Source organism: Nematolebias whitei, chromosome 23 (genome assembly GCF_014905685.2).
Source record: "Nematolebias whitei isolate Nwh7 chromosome 23, NemWhi1, whole genome shotgun sequence".
In the NCBI taxonomy this organism is placed as follows: Eukaryota; Metazoa; Chordata; class Actinopteri; order Cyprinodontiformes; family Rivulidae; genus Nematolebias; species Nematolebias whitei.
In genome coordinates, this window is record NC_056520.1 from 2,334,469 (window position 1) to 2,350,622 (window position 16,154).

Consider the following 16,154-nt stretch of genomic DNA (forward strand, 5'->3'; position numbering starts at 1 on the left):
GGGGCAGCCCATGCCCAAACCCAGGAGGTAAACCCATTCATTCTTGAGCGGAGAAGAGCCAATACCCCAGACCCGGCCCAGGCCATGCCCCGCCGACAGGATACCCCCCCACCATGAAGAGGACACGCCACCGACCACCCCCACACACCGCCAACAACCAAGCACGCACCCCCAGCCGACCGCCCGCCAGGCCCCGGCAGCCACCCCGGCCAGCGGGCCAACCATGGCACCCAAGAGCCAAGCTCAGGGGGTCCAAACAACCCCAGGGAGAGCACAGCGCCAGCACCGCCCATGGCACCCCCCAGACCCTGAACCCCCACATAATCCTGGTCAACACCCGACGGCCTGCCCTTCTCCCGGACCCCACCCCCGGAATGGCAGTCAGGGAACTAGGTGGGTAGGAAGAGGAGAAAAAAATAAATAAATAAATAAAATAAATAAATAACTAAAAATAAGACCCCGACACATACACCCCCACCCCTAGATGTGCTGTTGATGTGTGTTGTTGTATAGTGCCATTAAAAAGGAAAGAAGAAGGAGCAAAGGCTGGCATGGTGCCAGTTTCCCCTCCACCCCAACTCTATCCAAACCCTAGTGTCTAAATGTAACCGTTGTAAGTGAGCACAGGCACAGGGGGTGAGAGTCAGGTCATCCCACCACCCATAGCCATGTGCCCACCTCAAATTCCTATTATATGAATGTCATGAGGATGTTATGAATGAATGTCTAAGGTGTACAATAAAATTGAGTCCCAGGTGGCTATGGTCAACAAAGATGTAAAATTGTTGCAGCACACCCGAGCCCAAACAACCCTAAATGTATGGAATTGAAATGAAGAGGGTGGAGGTGCATGGTGAGGGATGGGGAGAAATAACTGTGAGAGCAAATGCTCCCACAGGGGGTCAGCTCCCCCACTGACCCAACAGCCCCCCCCCCCCCCCCCCCCCCCCAAGGTCCACCCAGGGATTGAGGCCAAGACACCTCTCCATCTGGACCGACCGTCAGGCCCGCTGAGCTCCAGACCAGAGAGGGACAGAGCCCCGAGGGCCGCCAGAAGCTGCACCAGCAGCCTACACACCCGAGGGCCACCAGGACCCCCACAGATCGCAGTCAGCCCGCTACCAGATGGAGCCAAACCCCACCAGGACGACCCGGCCAAGAGCGCCCGCCCAACCGCCGACAGTGCCAGGAAGTACCGGGAGCGAGCCCCCACCACAGGAAAGGGGCCAGCCAGCCGGCCATGCACAGTCCCGGGCCGCCCCCAAGGACATCCACCCCATCCCCACTCCAGAAGAAATACTACACCCACCCCTCATTCGGACATCTCTCAAAACACATAGCACACTAGACACCTAGGCTGGGTCAAACTACCCCCTCCTAGGGGCCACTGGTCATGCCCCCAAACACCCAACCCCCCAGCCCATGACCCACAACCCACCAGCGAGCCGAAGGCCCCCGCCCAGAACCGGGCACCAGAGCGCAAGCCGGCCCAGAGCCCGGCAACCCACCCGCCAGAGCCCAAGATCCCCTAACCCCACAGGCCCAAGCCCGGGGGCGACAAGCCCCCAGAACCCCAAGCCCCCGCGCCCACCCCGAACCCACATCAGCACAGCCAGGCTACCAGATCGGTGACCTACGACCGCCGCCATAGACCACCTGAGGGCCTGCATGCAGCCACCAGCAGACATCCCCCAGAACCACCCAGGCCCTCCCCAGAGGGAAAGCAGTGCCCCCCTGCCCAGGTACCCCCAAGAGCCCAGCCCCCGGCAACCCCCCCGGGGACCCAAACCCATACACCCACCTCCACATCAACCCCAAGGCCCCACAAGGTCAGATCCCAGACTACCCACCCTCACTATGTAACGGAGCCGATCAAAGGAGCCCACAGAGATTGATCCAATGTATCGGCAGATGCTGTTTCAAGACTGATATGATCTAACAGCAGATTTTTATACTGATTAATGCTAAGATTATTTTTATTTTTCCAATTCAGGAGTATGGTTTTCTTTGCGATGCATAAGGCTGTGAAAATCATGCGACATGTATTTTTTTCCAGGGTAACATCTTCCAAGATAGCCAATAAGCAAACAGACGGAGAGAGTGGAATATTACATTTCAGACATTTAGACAAATCTTCACAAACCTGGACCCAGAACCTCTGAACGGGTGGGCAGAACCAGAGTGCATGGATATAATCATCAGGAATATTGCCTGTGCACTGTGAGCAGTTGTTAGATGATGTAAATCCCATCCTAAACATTCGCTGACCTGTATAATGTACTCTATAAAGAACTTTATACTGTTTTAATTGTAAGTTGGAGATTCTAGTCATTTTAAATGTTCTTAAACATATTTGAGACCAGGTGTTTTGGTCAAAATTGATTGATAAATCTGACTCCCATTTTGCAACAGGTAGCATTATGGAGTCATTGATTCTAGACAATTTCTTGTATATTTTAGATAATAATTTGGGGGATTTAAGATTAAGGAACTCTAACACATATATTGGTGTTTCTAACAAAGTTTTATTAAGCTTAAATTTCTTTTTTATGATAGACTTAATTTGTTGATATTGTAAGAAGTATTTATTTTCAATGTCAAATTGTATTATTAAATTATTAAATGGAATAAAGTCTACACCTTCATATATGTGTTCCAGACGTTCAATTCCCTTGACTCTCCAACCTGGGAAATTTAACATATTATTTTCTTGTAGGATGTCAGGATTGTTCCAGATGGGTGTATGTCTACAGGGGAGTAGTGAAGATTTTGTCATTTTCAAATACTCCCACCATGCTGTCAGAGAAGAGCTAATACTGATGCTTTTAAAGCAAACATGTCTTTTTATATTTGTGCTAATAAACGGTAGATCTGAAATCTTAATATTATTGCATAAAGTTTGTTCTATGTCTATCCAAGTTTCATCTAATGTATTTGGATTTAACCACTTTGAGATATATTGTAACCTATTGGCTAAATAGTAGTGATAGAAGTTGGGAAGTTCTAAACCTCCGGTATCTTTAGATTTCTGTAATGCTTTTAAGCTAATACGTGGAGTTTTGTTTTTCCAAAGGAATTTAGATATCAAAGAGTCCAGTGACTTAAACCATTCAGTTGAAGGTTTATTTGGAATCATTGAGAATAAATAGTTTATTTTCGGCAGGACCATCATTTTTACTGAGGCAACTCTTCCCATAAGTGATATGGGCAGAGATTTCCATCTAGTAAGATCATCTTCAATGTTCTTTAAAATTGGTATATGATTCAATTTTATTAAGTCTTCCAATCTAGGAGAAATATTAATGCCCAAGTATGTAATGTTACCTGATTGTAGTCGTTCATTGAGAGAAGTATTAAACACGCAGTTTATTGGAAGAGCTGTGGATTTTGACCAATTTATAGAATAATCAGAAACTTTTGAGAATGAGTTTATTAATTCGATAACATTAGATATTGAATTTTCTGTGTTCTGAAGAAAAAGTAAAACATCGTCAGCATAAAGACTAATTTTATGTTCTATATTTCTACACAGTATACCTTTGATATCAGCAGTTTGTCTTATTGCTGCTGCTAAAGGTTCAATAAAAATAGCAAATAGTGCAGGTGAAAGTGGACATCCCTGCCTGGTCCCCCTCTGTAAACAGAAGCTTGAAGATATTTGATTATTTGTCCTGACACATGCTCTTGGTGAGTTATATAATATTTTTAACCAATTAATGAAATGGTCCCCAAAACCAAATTTACTCAATGTAGAAAATAAAAATTTCCAGTTTACCCTATCAAATGCTTTTTCTGCGTCCAAAGACAAAATAGCTGTTTCAATATTTTTACTATATGAATACTCTATTAAATTATATAATCTGCGTGTGTTTGTGGTCGAGTGTTTGGAATTCTTGTCCAAATATTATTAACGAGCAGAGTGGTTAAAGAACTGCTGCTAGCTAGCTAGTCACGTAGCATTTTGTTTTTCTAGGAAAGACTTCAAATGTCTTCTTTAGAATCTCTGCCAAAATAATACCCTGAGAAAACCGAAACCTCAATTATTATTATTATTATTTATTTCCAGTTTTATGTATTGTCTTGGATTTTTGACCACGGTGTAAGTTAGCTTAGCATAATGCTAGCTGAGGCAATGGACGCCACGAGTCGCCTCTGTTTTAACCAGTCATGCTAGCCGACGACGAGAAAAAACATAAATCTACATTTTAGAAGCAGCGCAACATTTCTATTGTTTTCCCGAATAAAAGGTAAAACAGTTTAGATCTACGTCTGATCAGAATTTCATCTTTTTACATTTTTTTGTCAATTTTGAATGACTGTGTACCCATTTAAAACAACTGATCTGTGGTGAGAACAGGGAACAGGTGGAAGAGAACTTGGAGAGGTGGAGGTATGCACTTGAAAGAAGAGGAATGAAAGTCAGTCGTAGTAAGACAGAGTCCATGTGTGAATGAGAGGAAGGAGGTGGAACAGTGAGGCTACAAGGAGCAGAGGTCACAAAGGTGCAGGACTTCAAGGACTTGGGGTCCACTGTCCAGGAACATGGGGAGTGTGGTAAAGAGGTGAAGAAGAGAGTCCAGGCAGGATGGAGGGATGGAGAAAAGTTTCAGAAGGGATTTATGACAAAAGGGTGTCAGCAAAGGTCAAAGGTGAGACCAGCTATGTTTTATGGTCTGGAGACAAAGACAAGAGACAGAACTGGAAGTGTCAGAAATGAAGATGCTGAGGTTCTCCTTACGAGTGACAAGGATGGAGAAGATCAGGAATGAGATCATCAGAGGTACAGCACAGGTTGAACAACTGGGAGATGAAGTTAGAGAGGACACACTGAGCTGGTTTGGACATGTCCAGAGGAGGGACAGTGGTTTGGACATGTCCAGAGGAGGGACAGTGGGTATATTGGTAGAAGGATGTTAGAAATGCAGCTGCCAGGACAAAGACAAAGAGGAGATGCATAGATCCAGTTAGAGAGGACATGGAGGTAGTTGGAGTGAGGACAGAGTGGGGACAGAGGACACATTCATTCAACCTTTATACAGGTTAGTCTCATTGAGTCACGAGGACTCATTTACAAGAGAGACCTGTTTACACAGGTCGGCTGTGGCTGAGTGGTTAGAGCAGTTGTCCTCCAATGCAAGAGTTGGGGGTTTGATTCCAGCAGCACTCACATGCTGAAGTGTCCCTGGGCAAGACACTGAACAGAGAGGATGCAGAGGACAGAGTGAAGACATAGTGAGGACAGAGTGAGATGGAGGAGCCCTGAAGATCTGATACAGTAATAAGCTGATGCAACATTTAGGTATTTTCAGTGTTTCTGTCTTGTGTGGTTCATTCTACATTAGATTAGTTGTGTTTATTTGTTAAATTCTGTCTTTTAAATTAAACAACAGTTTTGTTGAACTTTAATCTTATTGATCCCCTACGAATGAGAATTGATTTGTATTGTCTCTGATCTCTTAAGAGCGCTCCCTCAATGTGAAAGCTTCGTCGTACTCCTCTCCCTCCTCCACCTCCCTGCTCCTGACCCCCGGCGACTCGCTGGCCCTGCTCTGCTCCGTGTTCGCCGACAACCTGCCCGCCCTCACGCTGGAGGTGTCCTGGCTGGCCGACGGCAACGAAATCATCACCATGGACCGCAGCGGCGTAGTGATCTCCAACACGTCCTCCAACGGCGCGCTAGGAAAGCGAGGGGAGGTGACTTTGGAGAGGACCGAGGTCGGGGAGTACCGGCTGGGAGTGAGGGCGGTGAGCGGCGAGGATGGAGGGGCTTACACCTGTCGGACCCGAGCCTTCATTGAGAAAGGAGGACGCAGCGCGGGGATTGGAAGGTGGCAGCTGACGGCGGTGAAGACGTCCACCCCTTTGACGGTGAAGGTCTCAGAGCGCAGTGAGTGAATCCGATCGGCTCTCGAGCTTTAAATGTGTTTTATTATTTCCTGTTGTCTTTAGAATTTAATTTCAGCATCCTGTTTTAGGCCACAAACAGAACTGCTGTTAAAATTTGTAAAAAAAAAAAAAAAAAGTAAAAAACAGGATATACACGGCGTCAAAAGGCGTATACGTTTTAACGGTATAGTCTCTGCGCCATAACTTCTGATCCGCTCAAGATAAATTAACAAAACCTCATACACACATGCATCTTCACTAGACAGAGTGCCGCATACACCTTTCATCACCCCGGCCTCGAGGTCAAGGCCAAAGGTTATACAAGGTCTGTGCTTGTCCATTGTTAGAGATTCCTGTGGAACAGTTCGTCAGCGGGCGTGTAATGTACCGTGCTCAAACACTTGATCATCATGAACTCATGTTTTGGTGCATTTACGAGTTGCTGCTGTGGATCCTTTGTTGATAAAAAGAAGACGAGCCAAGGCGAAGGGTAAAGGGGTGTGCGCTGCAGCGGTATAATTTCTTTGAACGTGGACGTGGAACAGTTCTGCACTCGGCTCTGGAATCTCGAGAGGAAACTCTTTAATTCTCCAGTCACCCTGTCATCTCCCGCTGCGAGGACGATTGATTAGTCATGGCTTTCCTGCTGTCTGCTACCGCTGGGCGTGCAGTTCATGTGTACGGGTGTGCGCGTGCACGATTCCGTGATCCTGCCTCGAAGAGCAGCCATGTCAGACGCACTCGACGCAGCCATCAATTACTGGCCTGGTGGGAGGTCTCTGTGGAGGCTTTCTTTCTCTGCCTCCACCCTTTCTCTCCATCTCTGAACATCGTGTTGCGTTTGCTCCCATTAAGGTGAACCTAGCGTTGTTGCACTTAGTTGCAAGATTAGTTTCAGAATACCTTCTAAATGTGAAGGATTAAAGAAATGTGATCATTCCAACCTGCTTGTCAAGATTATTTAGTTAAACTTTTAAAATCTCATATTTTATCATCAACAAAGTATCAAATTGCTGTTTGATTCCATTGACTGTTATTATTGAGGACAAAGCCGAACTATCCGGCTCCTCTGCACCGCAGAACCGGTTCTGAATCAACACAAACCTCATCGTTGTTGCTCTGTTGCTGAATTATGTGCCAGATGCACCAAATGGTGTTCGTCTGGTTTTAATTTGGGGAGAATTTTGGATTGAGATTATAGCCAGCGATGTAGGTTTACTGGGCTGCAACTGCCAGAGACTAGTTGGCGACTCAAAACTGAGGAAGTGGGCATATTGGGTGTTTACGACCATAAAACAGACAATCTTTGTAAAATCTTTATTTTTTATGTAATCATTGCTCACAAAACTACGTTTTAGGTCAGGTTTCGGTTCGGGTTAGAAATGACAGCTCTACCTCCCGTGCACGCTCCCGCAGCCGCCATTTGGCAGCCAATCGATTTTGCCACAACATTGACCCACATTTCCGGGTCGTCAGCGGTGACGCATAATAGATGGGACGTTTACGGCAAAGCGACGTATTTATGGATTTTTCCACATATCAGACATACTTGGACTGATGCGACTTATAGGGCGGTGCGACGTGTACGTCAGAAAATACGAAAAAGAAAAAAAAAAAAAGAAGAAAAAAAAATACGGTAGTTTATTTTTGCATTTTTTTATTTTTCTTTGCAGATTGGGGTCAGAAGGTTCCCATTACTCTAAAAACCAAATTTCAGTTTTCTATGACAAGCAGCTCTCTAAAATATCAATGTCCTCAAACGCAGACACTTGGTCTCAGGAGGTACTGAAGACATCCTTGGGTGAACTACACAAACCTTGCTAAAAAAAGTAATTGCATAATGACAACAGGAAGAGCCCAACTCGTATTATAACTTATTTTCCTTTTATTGCTATTGTTTTGATCCAGTGGAACATTTTAAGTTATGTTTTGTTTGCCTTTTGAAGTTGATTTTACGACGTTCATTTTGGTGCTTGCTGACTCATAGCAGGGTGTTACGTCCATCCCGGACGAGCCCCCATTTAATGTTATGTCCACCATGAACATAACACATTAAGGAGGACTCAAATATGGCGGTTCAGACATTCAATTTATTAAAAAGGCTGCTGCTTCCTGAAAAAAAGAGATTTTGAACCCCCAATTCCCATGTCCACCCAAGGAACACAAAAACCCAAAGTATTCATTTAAAGGTGGACCTGGTGAACCGGCCAAACCAAACAAAAAATGTATAGGGTTGGCCCGCTGCTGTACAGGGCCGTCGAAGCCGCTGCTGATACCAGACTAAAGCTACAAAAAACCTTAAAAAAAATACATCCATTACAAAAGAAAGAGAGAAAACAGGACAACCGGTCTGACCAGGCCAAAGTTACAAAAAATATACAAAAAGTTAACAAAAATTACCTGAGGTGGCTGGGGCCTCCGATAGCAGGCCAAAGCTCCAGGACAAAGAAGAAAAAACAAGGGCAGCCAAAAACAAAAGGTCCAAAAATGTGGGAGCATGAGAGGAGCAAAAACAGAGGGAGTCCGAGAGAGAGCGCTCCCTGAAACCAACCTATTTATGGGCGGGCAGAAAAGGCCACAGCCCAAAACAATTAAAGGCTGATTAGCCAACCCAACCTGTCCAAAGGGACAAACTAATAAGGCCAATGTGCCTGGCACATAACAGGGTCACAATCAGATTTTCTTGTAACATCAGCATTATTCTGCCAAACTCCACGGAGAGACATAACGGTGTTGATCCATGCTGACATGCCCACAGCCAAGAAGCTCTAAATACATTGGGCATTATATAAATATCATTTAAGGTATTTTATTCTCCTCATCCCATGGGCATGAATCTAAAAAGACAAACAGATTGTAGCCACGGCCCGGAAATAAAATATTTAGACTTCAGGTCAGAATAAACTTAAAAGCAAAGACAAGATCCAAAAGCTTTTGAAAAGCGTCCACTAGCTGGACTGAGAGGAGATATTATGTAAGGAGTATTTATTCATTGAGGTCCACTTCTCTCAGCGAGATAAGGGAATTGGGAGTTTGTCAGGGATCCAGCCGCAGTCATTTGATCTGCTCGAGTATGTCTTTCCATCAGAGGGTTCCCCTTGATTAAAACTCACACAGTGTTCACGTGGAGCGCAAGAAGAATCCTGAAGAATTGTTGGCGGAGCCTTAAAGGGACAGGTTTCCAATCAGCTGGCGGAGGACTGAAGAGTCACTTATTTAAATAATACCAGAAGCTCGAGGCGTCGTCTACAAACACACGGAGCCAGACGCTGGCCACGGTTCAAGTTGCAGCTTCGTGGCGATGTTCAAACGAAGCCTTCGTGTCCATCAGGGCTGGTTTTACGCAGAGTCCTTCACAACGTCCCAGCTGTCAAAGCAAACTGGATCTCCAGTGATAACGTCTGCGATTAGTCTGCAGTGCCCGTGCCCAGAGCAGAAACACCGGTCCAGTCCTTATGTGTGGCCCCATTACTCATCTACATTTACTCATTACTTCGGCTACATTTAACCAACTTTTAGCTGAAGTGAAAATTAAACATGCGCCAACTAATCAGCTCGTGACTGAATCATCCGATCTTTAGCTAGACGAGCAAACGGACGACCCAACACTTCAAAATACCATTTCCCCAGTACCTGGATTAGGGCCGGGTCATGCCGTTAAAATGTGATTAATGGGCGGGGCGGGGTGGTCTCGGGCTTATAATTAGATCAGGATCAGGGTTAGGGTTAGACTTGCTGGCTCTCTTTGTCTTTTCAGGCGAGAAACCGCAGTCCAGACCTGGAATTACCGTAAAAACTAGAAAAAGTTCAAGGAACTCCTCTGATTATACACGACATAGCTTATCTATAATAAACAAATGTTGGCATGTAGAAACAAAACTCTTTAATTCTGTTGATATTTAAGGACAGGTTTGGGTCCGGATAAGACTTCATCAGGTCCAGATCTGGACCTAGTCCACCTGATGGGGTTCAGTTCTTCTTTCTGATTGAAACCCACTGACCTGTCAGAAAGGAGCTTTTATTTTTTCCATCGATTCGAGCCGCGGTCGTGTTCCTCCTGTGTCTCCTCCCGCTCCATTGAGCCTTGGCCAACCGTGACCCTGCCCTCGCTCCAACAGTTCTCCCGACTCACTGACTTTTCGTTCCCTAAAGACCCCCGCAGACCAGAAATACCTCACGAGCTGGTTTTGGGATGCCGCTGTCGCCCGACCCTCGTTACAATTTGGCTCTCGTCAGTTTCACCTGGATTTATTCACCTGCCGTTTAATTTAGCTTCTAAATACTTTAATGACAAAGCGTTCGTTTCCTGCCCGGTGTTTGCCGCTCGCTGCCAGGTGCCGGTGTAACGAGCTAATTAACGTTTTCCGCTCCGCCTGTCGGAGCGCATAATCTTAAAACTGATCAGTGTAAATTATTATATCCCTGCACAGAAAACATTTAAATACTGTTGATGGGCACGGAATCATTCCTAACAACGCCCAAAATCACCCCCCTTCAGCTCTTGCAGCTAAAAGTCTTTCAAACAGAATAAAAAAGATGTTTGATTGATTATTTCCTACTTATAACGATTATTTCTGGTAATAAACCTGGCATTGTTAGAAAGCATCAGAGGATATTCTGCTGTTTACTCTTGTTTTGTGTCATTTATTACATTATCTGATTGAAGTCTGAAGAAAAACATTGGAAATGCAACAAACAGGGCCTCAGTAGCATGTGGAAGAACCATATACAGCGACAAGAGCGTGGCTCCTCCCCCTCGTGCTGCTCACCAGCATTTGTGGTACGTGAGATGTAGGCCTGTCAGTGTCTCACTTCAAACATCCTTCAGAAATGTACCCGTTTCAGCCATTTTGTTTTTGTTTCACACGACAAACACAAGAAATGCCACTGGCTACGTATCCGGTCATTAAACACGAGCGTTTTATTTAAACTGGACTTGGTCTCGGTGGACGGAACAGATTCTGCTGGCAGGCAGGAACCATTAGCTGAAAGAAGACCGGTCCAAGCCGCAGGCATGGACGGCTTCATTAGGCTTCAGGATCTTTGTAGCATTTGAAAATATCAGCCGAGGTTTCCGGGTGCCTTCGAAGCGGGTCAGCTGATGTATCAAACGGCTGTTGGAGCATGCACGTGCTAAGTGCATGCACGAGTGTGCGTGAGTTAAAACACTGCCGTCTGTGTGTCCCACATTCTGGAGATGCTCTCGCCGTTGAACCTCCTCGGCTCGTTTTAACCCGAGGGTCCAAATTCCTTCGTAGCGCCGCAGCCGAAGCGCGCCACCACTTCAGCGTTTGTAATCGCCCGTGCGTTTCGTCTCGATGCCTCGGCGTGTTCGCCCAAACTGTCTCTGTGCATCAGCCAGTCACTTCCTGTTGGAATGATGTGCAGCCTGAAGTTCCCACAATGCTTTGCTGAGGGCTGAAACCTTCCAGGAAGTGCAGAGTAGTCTGAGAACTTGGTCCCCGTTGGCAGGAGCGCACGCATGCGTGCACGGATGCACTTAACGTGGACGTCGTCCCACCCTCGGCTCCCCTCCGTGTCAGCAGGCGTTAGATCAAACCGTCCGGCTCGCGTCTCGCTCCTTTCTCTTTTCATCTGTTTGGCACCTGCAGCTCTTTAGCTGCACGAGCGCGTGTGCACAGCTGCTGCCGGGGGTCAGAGTTCAACCCACTGCGGCTGTTTACAGCCGAACCTTTGGCTCGTCGTATCTCTGCTCCAGCGTCCGGCTTCATGTGACGTTTTAGTGCAAACACAGAAAGTGTCGCATCGAGCACAGAAACGTTCAGTTTGATTTGCACGTGGGTTTAATTTCTCCGTGTGTTCTTGCACTTACGGTAAAAGTTTGACTCGTGTTTTATAATAATAATAATTTATTTTATTTGTACCTCACTTTACATTTTGCTTCTCTATTCTCTAAAGAGAATAAAACAAGGACTAAAAACCTAAAAACAGCAGGAACCTCCGTCTTGTCAAAGCTCCAAAATTCACAGTTGAAACCCGTGTCTTCGTGTAAAAAGTTGTTTTTCTCTGTAAAAAGACGCTGAGAACTTGTTTACTGATTTTTTTTAAATTAAAAGTTTTGTGTGAAAAATGCTAAAGAGCTCAAACCACACAGAGCGTCCGCCATTTTGAGAATCAAAAAACAGGAAAGAGAGACGGCCCGTGTCACGTCAAGGGACCTCCCTCCCATTTTTCTTAGAGACACGCTGCTCGCTCCCTCACTATCCATCCTTCGGTTCAAACAGGCTTATACTGTCATCCAGTGGTCAAAAAAGGTACTACACACAAAAATTAACCAACATTTCTTCTTAAATTTGACCATAATTACTAATTATGGTCAAATTTCAAACAATATTATCGTTTATCGCAATAATTTCTGAGACAATTAATCGCCCTGCAACATTTGTTTTCGTGACAAGCCTAGACTTGAGGAGACAAAGTCATAGACAAGTTTTTCAGCATCGATAAAGTAGAGTAATGGACGGAGTTTGGAGATGTTTTTGAGTTGAAAGAATGAAGTCTTGCAAAGATTTTTAATCTGAGAGTCAAATGTAAGATTAGAATCAAATATTAAACCAAGATTAGTCACGGTGTCAGAGCAGGGAATGTTTGGGCTGGAGACCATGATGGTAAACATGGATGTTGAGTGAGGCTGATGTGGCTACCAACCAAAATAGCTTCTGTTTTTGACGTGTTTAATTGGAGAAAGTTGGCATCCATCCAGGCTTTTACCTCTTCAAGACGGGTGGTGAGAGAGGAGAGTGATGAACCTGCTTTGATGTAGAGCTGCAAGTCATCTGCATAACAGTGAAGAGAACCTGTGGTGAGTGATTATGTGACCGAGGGGGAGGATGTAGAGTGTAAATAATGTGGGCCCAAGAACTGACCCCTGAGGGACACCACGGGTGACTGACAAACCGGCAGGTAGCTGCAGAAAAGAATTTGATGGCTGGTTCAGTAGGAGGAGCGGCTCAGCTCTGAACTTTCACTCGTTGCCGTCGTTTTGACAGAGCTTGTTAGAAGATGAGGATGAAATGTTTTGGTCCCGGGGGCCGCAGCTTGCACCAGCGTTTGTTATAAAAGCCATCACTTCCTGGTTAATTATTCATGGAGAATGTCCCGGCTTCTGGTGACGAACAGACGCGTTTGGATTTCTGTCTTAACGGTGATCTGTCTGAGGAAGAATAAAGACGACAGCCGGAGCGTCTCTGCTGACCTCGTGTCTCCACACCGTGAGGAGCTCAGTCTCACTGGTCGCCCTCTGTGGAGGTGGTTCGCCCCTCGGCGCTCCGTCCAAGTGGCCCAGCGTGACGGAGACCACATGGAGCCAACACCGTGCTTTCTATTTAAGCTTCGAGCTCTTTTGTCTTCTACAAAATCAGAAAATAGTTGTCTTTCTAAGGACTAAATTAAGCAGTGGGGTCGCTGAGAGGTGCCTCTAAATACACCGTATTTTCCAGCTTATAAGTTGCGTTTTTTTGCATAATTTGCGACTTCTACACCGAAGCGACGTATTTATGGATTTTTCACATATTTATAAACCAATGTTTATCCGAGATATGACCGTTTTCATCCATTCTCACTGAAAATATTGAACACTACCATTTTCAGCCTCTAGATGACACTCGAGTAGTATGGCATGCCGTTGTGTCATGTAATAGGTAAAAGTGGCTATTAATGACACAGTCAGCTTGCCATAGCCTGCCACCGTCGTCAACGGTCTAATCAGCTTCATTTCTCTGCACCGCCCCGGTGAAATGGAGCAGATTTGACCGTTAAAGTGCATTTATTAAGTAAAACTTCAACTGAGACACGACTTTACTATAAAGTCGAGCAAACAAATTGTTTTTAGGCGTTAATGTTGTTCAGTTCTTGTTAAAGTCCTCCTGTGCACGCTCCCGCGGCCGCCATTTGGCAGCCAATCGATTTTTGGCACAACACCGGCCCACGTCTCCCGGTGGTCAGTGGTGACGCGTAATAGATGCGTGTTACACGGCGAAGCGACATATTTATGTTTTTTCCCACTTTATTAGATGTATTTTGGACTTGTAGGGCGGAAAATACGGTAATGGCTGTGCCCCCGAGCTAAAAAGATGGTAACTGTTGGACAAGTTGTGGTTTTCAGCGTTTCTCGTGTTGATCATGTAACCGGACAGAAAACACGTGGACACTACCGTCCAAGTCCGTACCGTGGGTTAAAAAAAGGACGCGTCGCCTCAAATGATTATTTTATCTCGGCATGAATTTAAATAAAATGCACGTCGTGCACCAGATGCTGTCGGTTCACGTTAAGAGGCGGCGGGAGACGATTTCCCATAAAATCTGTTAAATTTTAAATCCTCGGAGGCCTCCGAAGCACTCCAACACACGGTGCTCTTATTCACGAAGCACATTTCCTGTTTACAAGATGAACGGGCTGCAGCTTCACCGTCCCACCAAACCACCGCGCAGACGAGTGGTTCAAAATAAGTGTTGCTACGCACGTCTATTGTTGCTGCTGTCGGTTAATAACCAGGAACAGCTGATTGTTGTGTGGTTGGATGATGCTAACGAGCTAACGGTCCAAGTGGAGGACGGACTCTGGGAGACCGTGTCTGTAAATGTACAATCTGATAGCAGGCGTGGGATAACGTCCTCGTTGTTTCAGCTGCTGCAGCGAGCCCCTGAGCGTCGGTGCAAATCAGGAGCAGCTCCTGTTTCGTCTTGGCCGTCGATCACACGCGCGTGCACGTGCACGCACGCGACGGAGGAACCCGAACCTCTCGTGTGCCCTTTGGGCGACTTAATCTGGTGAAAGTGGGCGTTCCGCGACAGCTGGGCGTCCAAACCCCGTCCAGCTCGACGGCGGAGCGGTCCGGACCACCTGAAGGAAAAGGAGCCGGAGGAGGAAACGCTGAGCCGACACATTCCAGGGGAGGTCCTGAACCAACACCGCTCTCTGTTTGTCCAGTCTCTTCAGAGACGACATGGATATCGTTTCAAAAAATAATCCCCTCCTCTTCAAACATTACCCCGAGCGCTCCGAGCCGTCACTTCATCCTCTAAACATTTATATGCATTTATTCACTTATCTGTTATATTAATTCTAGATTTGTGACCTTGTGAGCAGGTAAAAGGAGAAAACGGTTAATCCTGGCACCAAAAGGCGAAGGTGGGCAAGCAGCTGGACATGCATGCAGGCTGCAGCAGCTCATACCTGTGAGGGTTGAAGCAAAGCGTGAAACAGAAGCTGGTGTTGTGCACGAGAAGGGTTTTAGAAATAATAATCATTTTAGATTCTTTAGAAAAAACCTCAGCGCTGGACCACCAGATCTTCCTGATCTGGAGGGTCTTCACAAAACTTGGTTTAAAATTGTTTTTAACGTCCGAACAATGTGAAAACAATTATTATTATTTTTTTTAAATGACATTAAATAAACATTTTCTCAATTGTTTTAAAAAATGTAAATGTGCAGTATTTAAAAAACTAAAAGCCCTTAAGAGTTGACAATAAAAACAATAATTTAAATTTCATGTTTTTATTTCAGGTTAAGACGGCTCTAAAGACCTGGTTCATTGTGAACAACAATATATAAAATATTACTTTTCAGCAGTTCAATAAATTGGTGGACTTTCCCCCGAGAAACACGAACTGTCCTCAAGTTAAAGGATAAAAAATGCTCTTAGTGTAAAACTGTGACGATGAAAAGTGGCGGGCGATATGCATTCCGTCAGGAACCTCTCTGTTTTTAAAGACGTACGATCAGTCCCGTTCTATTTTTAGCACGAAACATCCGTTGGAGACGTTTCTCTCCTGTTTGCATCATTTTCACACCCAGCTCTGAAAATAATCTGCATCTGAACTCCTCGAGACGCCCGCAGGATGAGGATGAGGAGGGTGATGAGGATTAGGATGATGCTTCCCCTAGATGATGATATGATGACGATGGTGATGAAGGTGATGATGATGAGGATTAGGATGATGTGATGTTGATTAGGATGATGATGAGGATGATGACGATGGTGATGAAGGTGATGATGATGAGGATTAGGATGATGAGGATGGTGATGATTAGGATGATGATGCGGTGTTTCCTTTAGATGATGATGATGACGATGTGATGAAGGTGATGATGATGAGGATTAGGATGATGTGATGTCATGGTGATGATTAGGATGATGAGGATGATGGTGATTATTAGGATGATGGTGATGAGGATTAGGATGATGTGATGTGGTGGTGATGATTAGGATGATGATGAGGATGATGACGATGGTGATGAAGGTGA

General features: G+C 45.4%; 1 protein-coding gene across 1 annotated transcript in view; it reads left to right on the top strand.

Annotated features, from left to right (window-relative positions):
* The window catches only part of ptgfrnb (prostaglandin F2 receptor inhibitor b), a 70,204-nt gene that overhangs the window by 18,385 nt on the left and 35,665 nt on the right, over positions 1-16,154 (top strand). Inside the window, exon 5 of the mRNA XM_037696594.1 lies at positions 5,462-5,887. Within this exon, the coding sequence (XP_037552522.1) occupies positions 5,462-5,887 (426 nt within the window). The remainder of the gene's footprint in view (positions 1-5,461; positions 5,888-16,154) is intronic.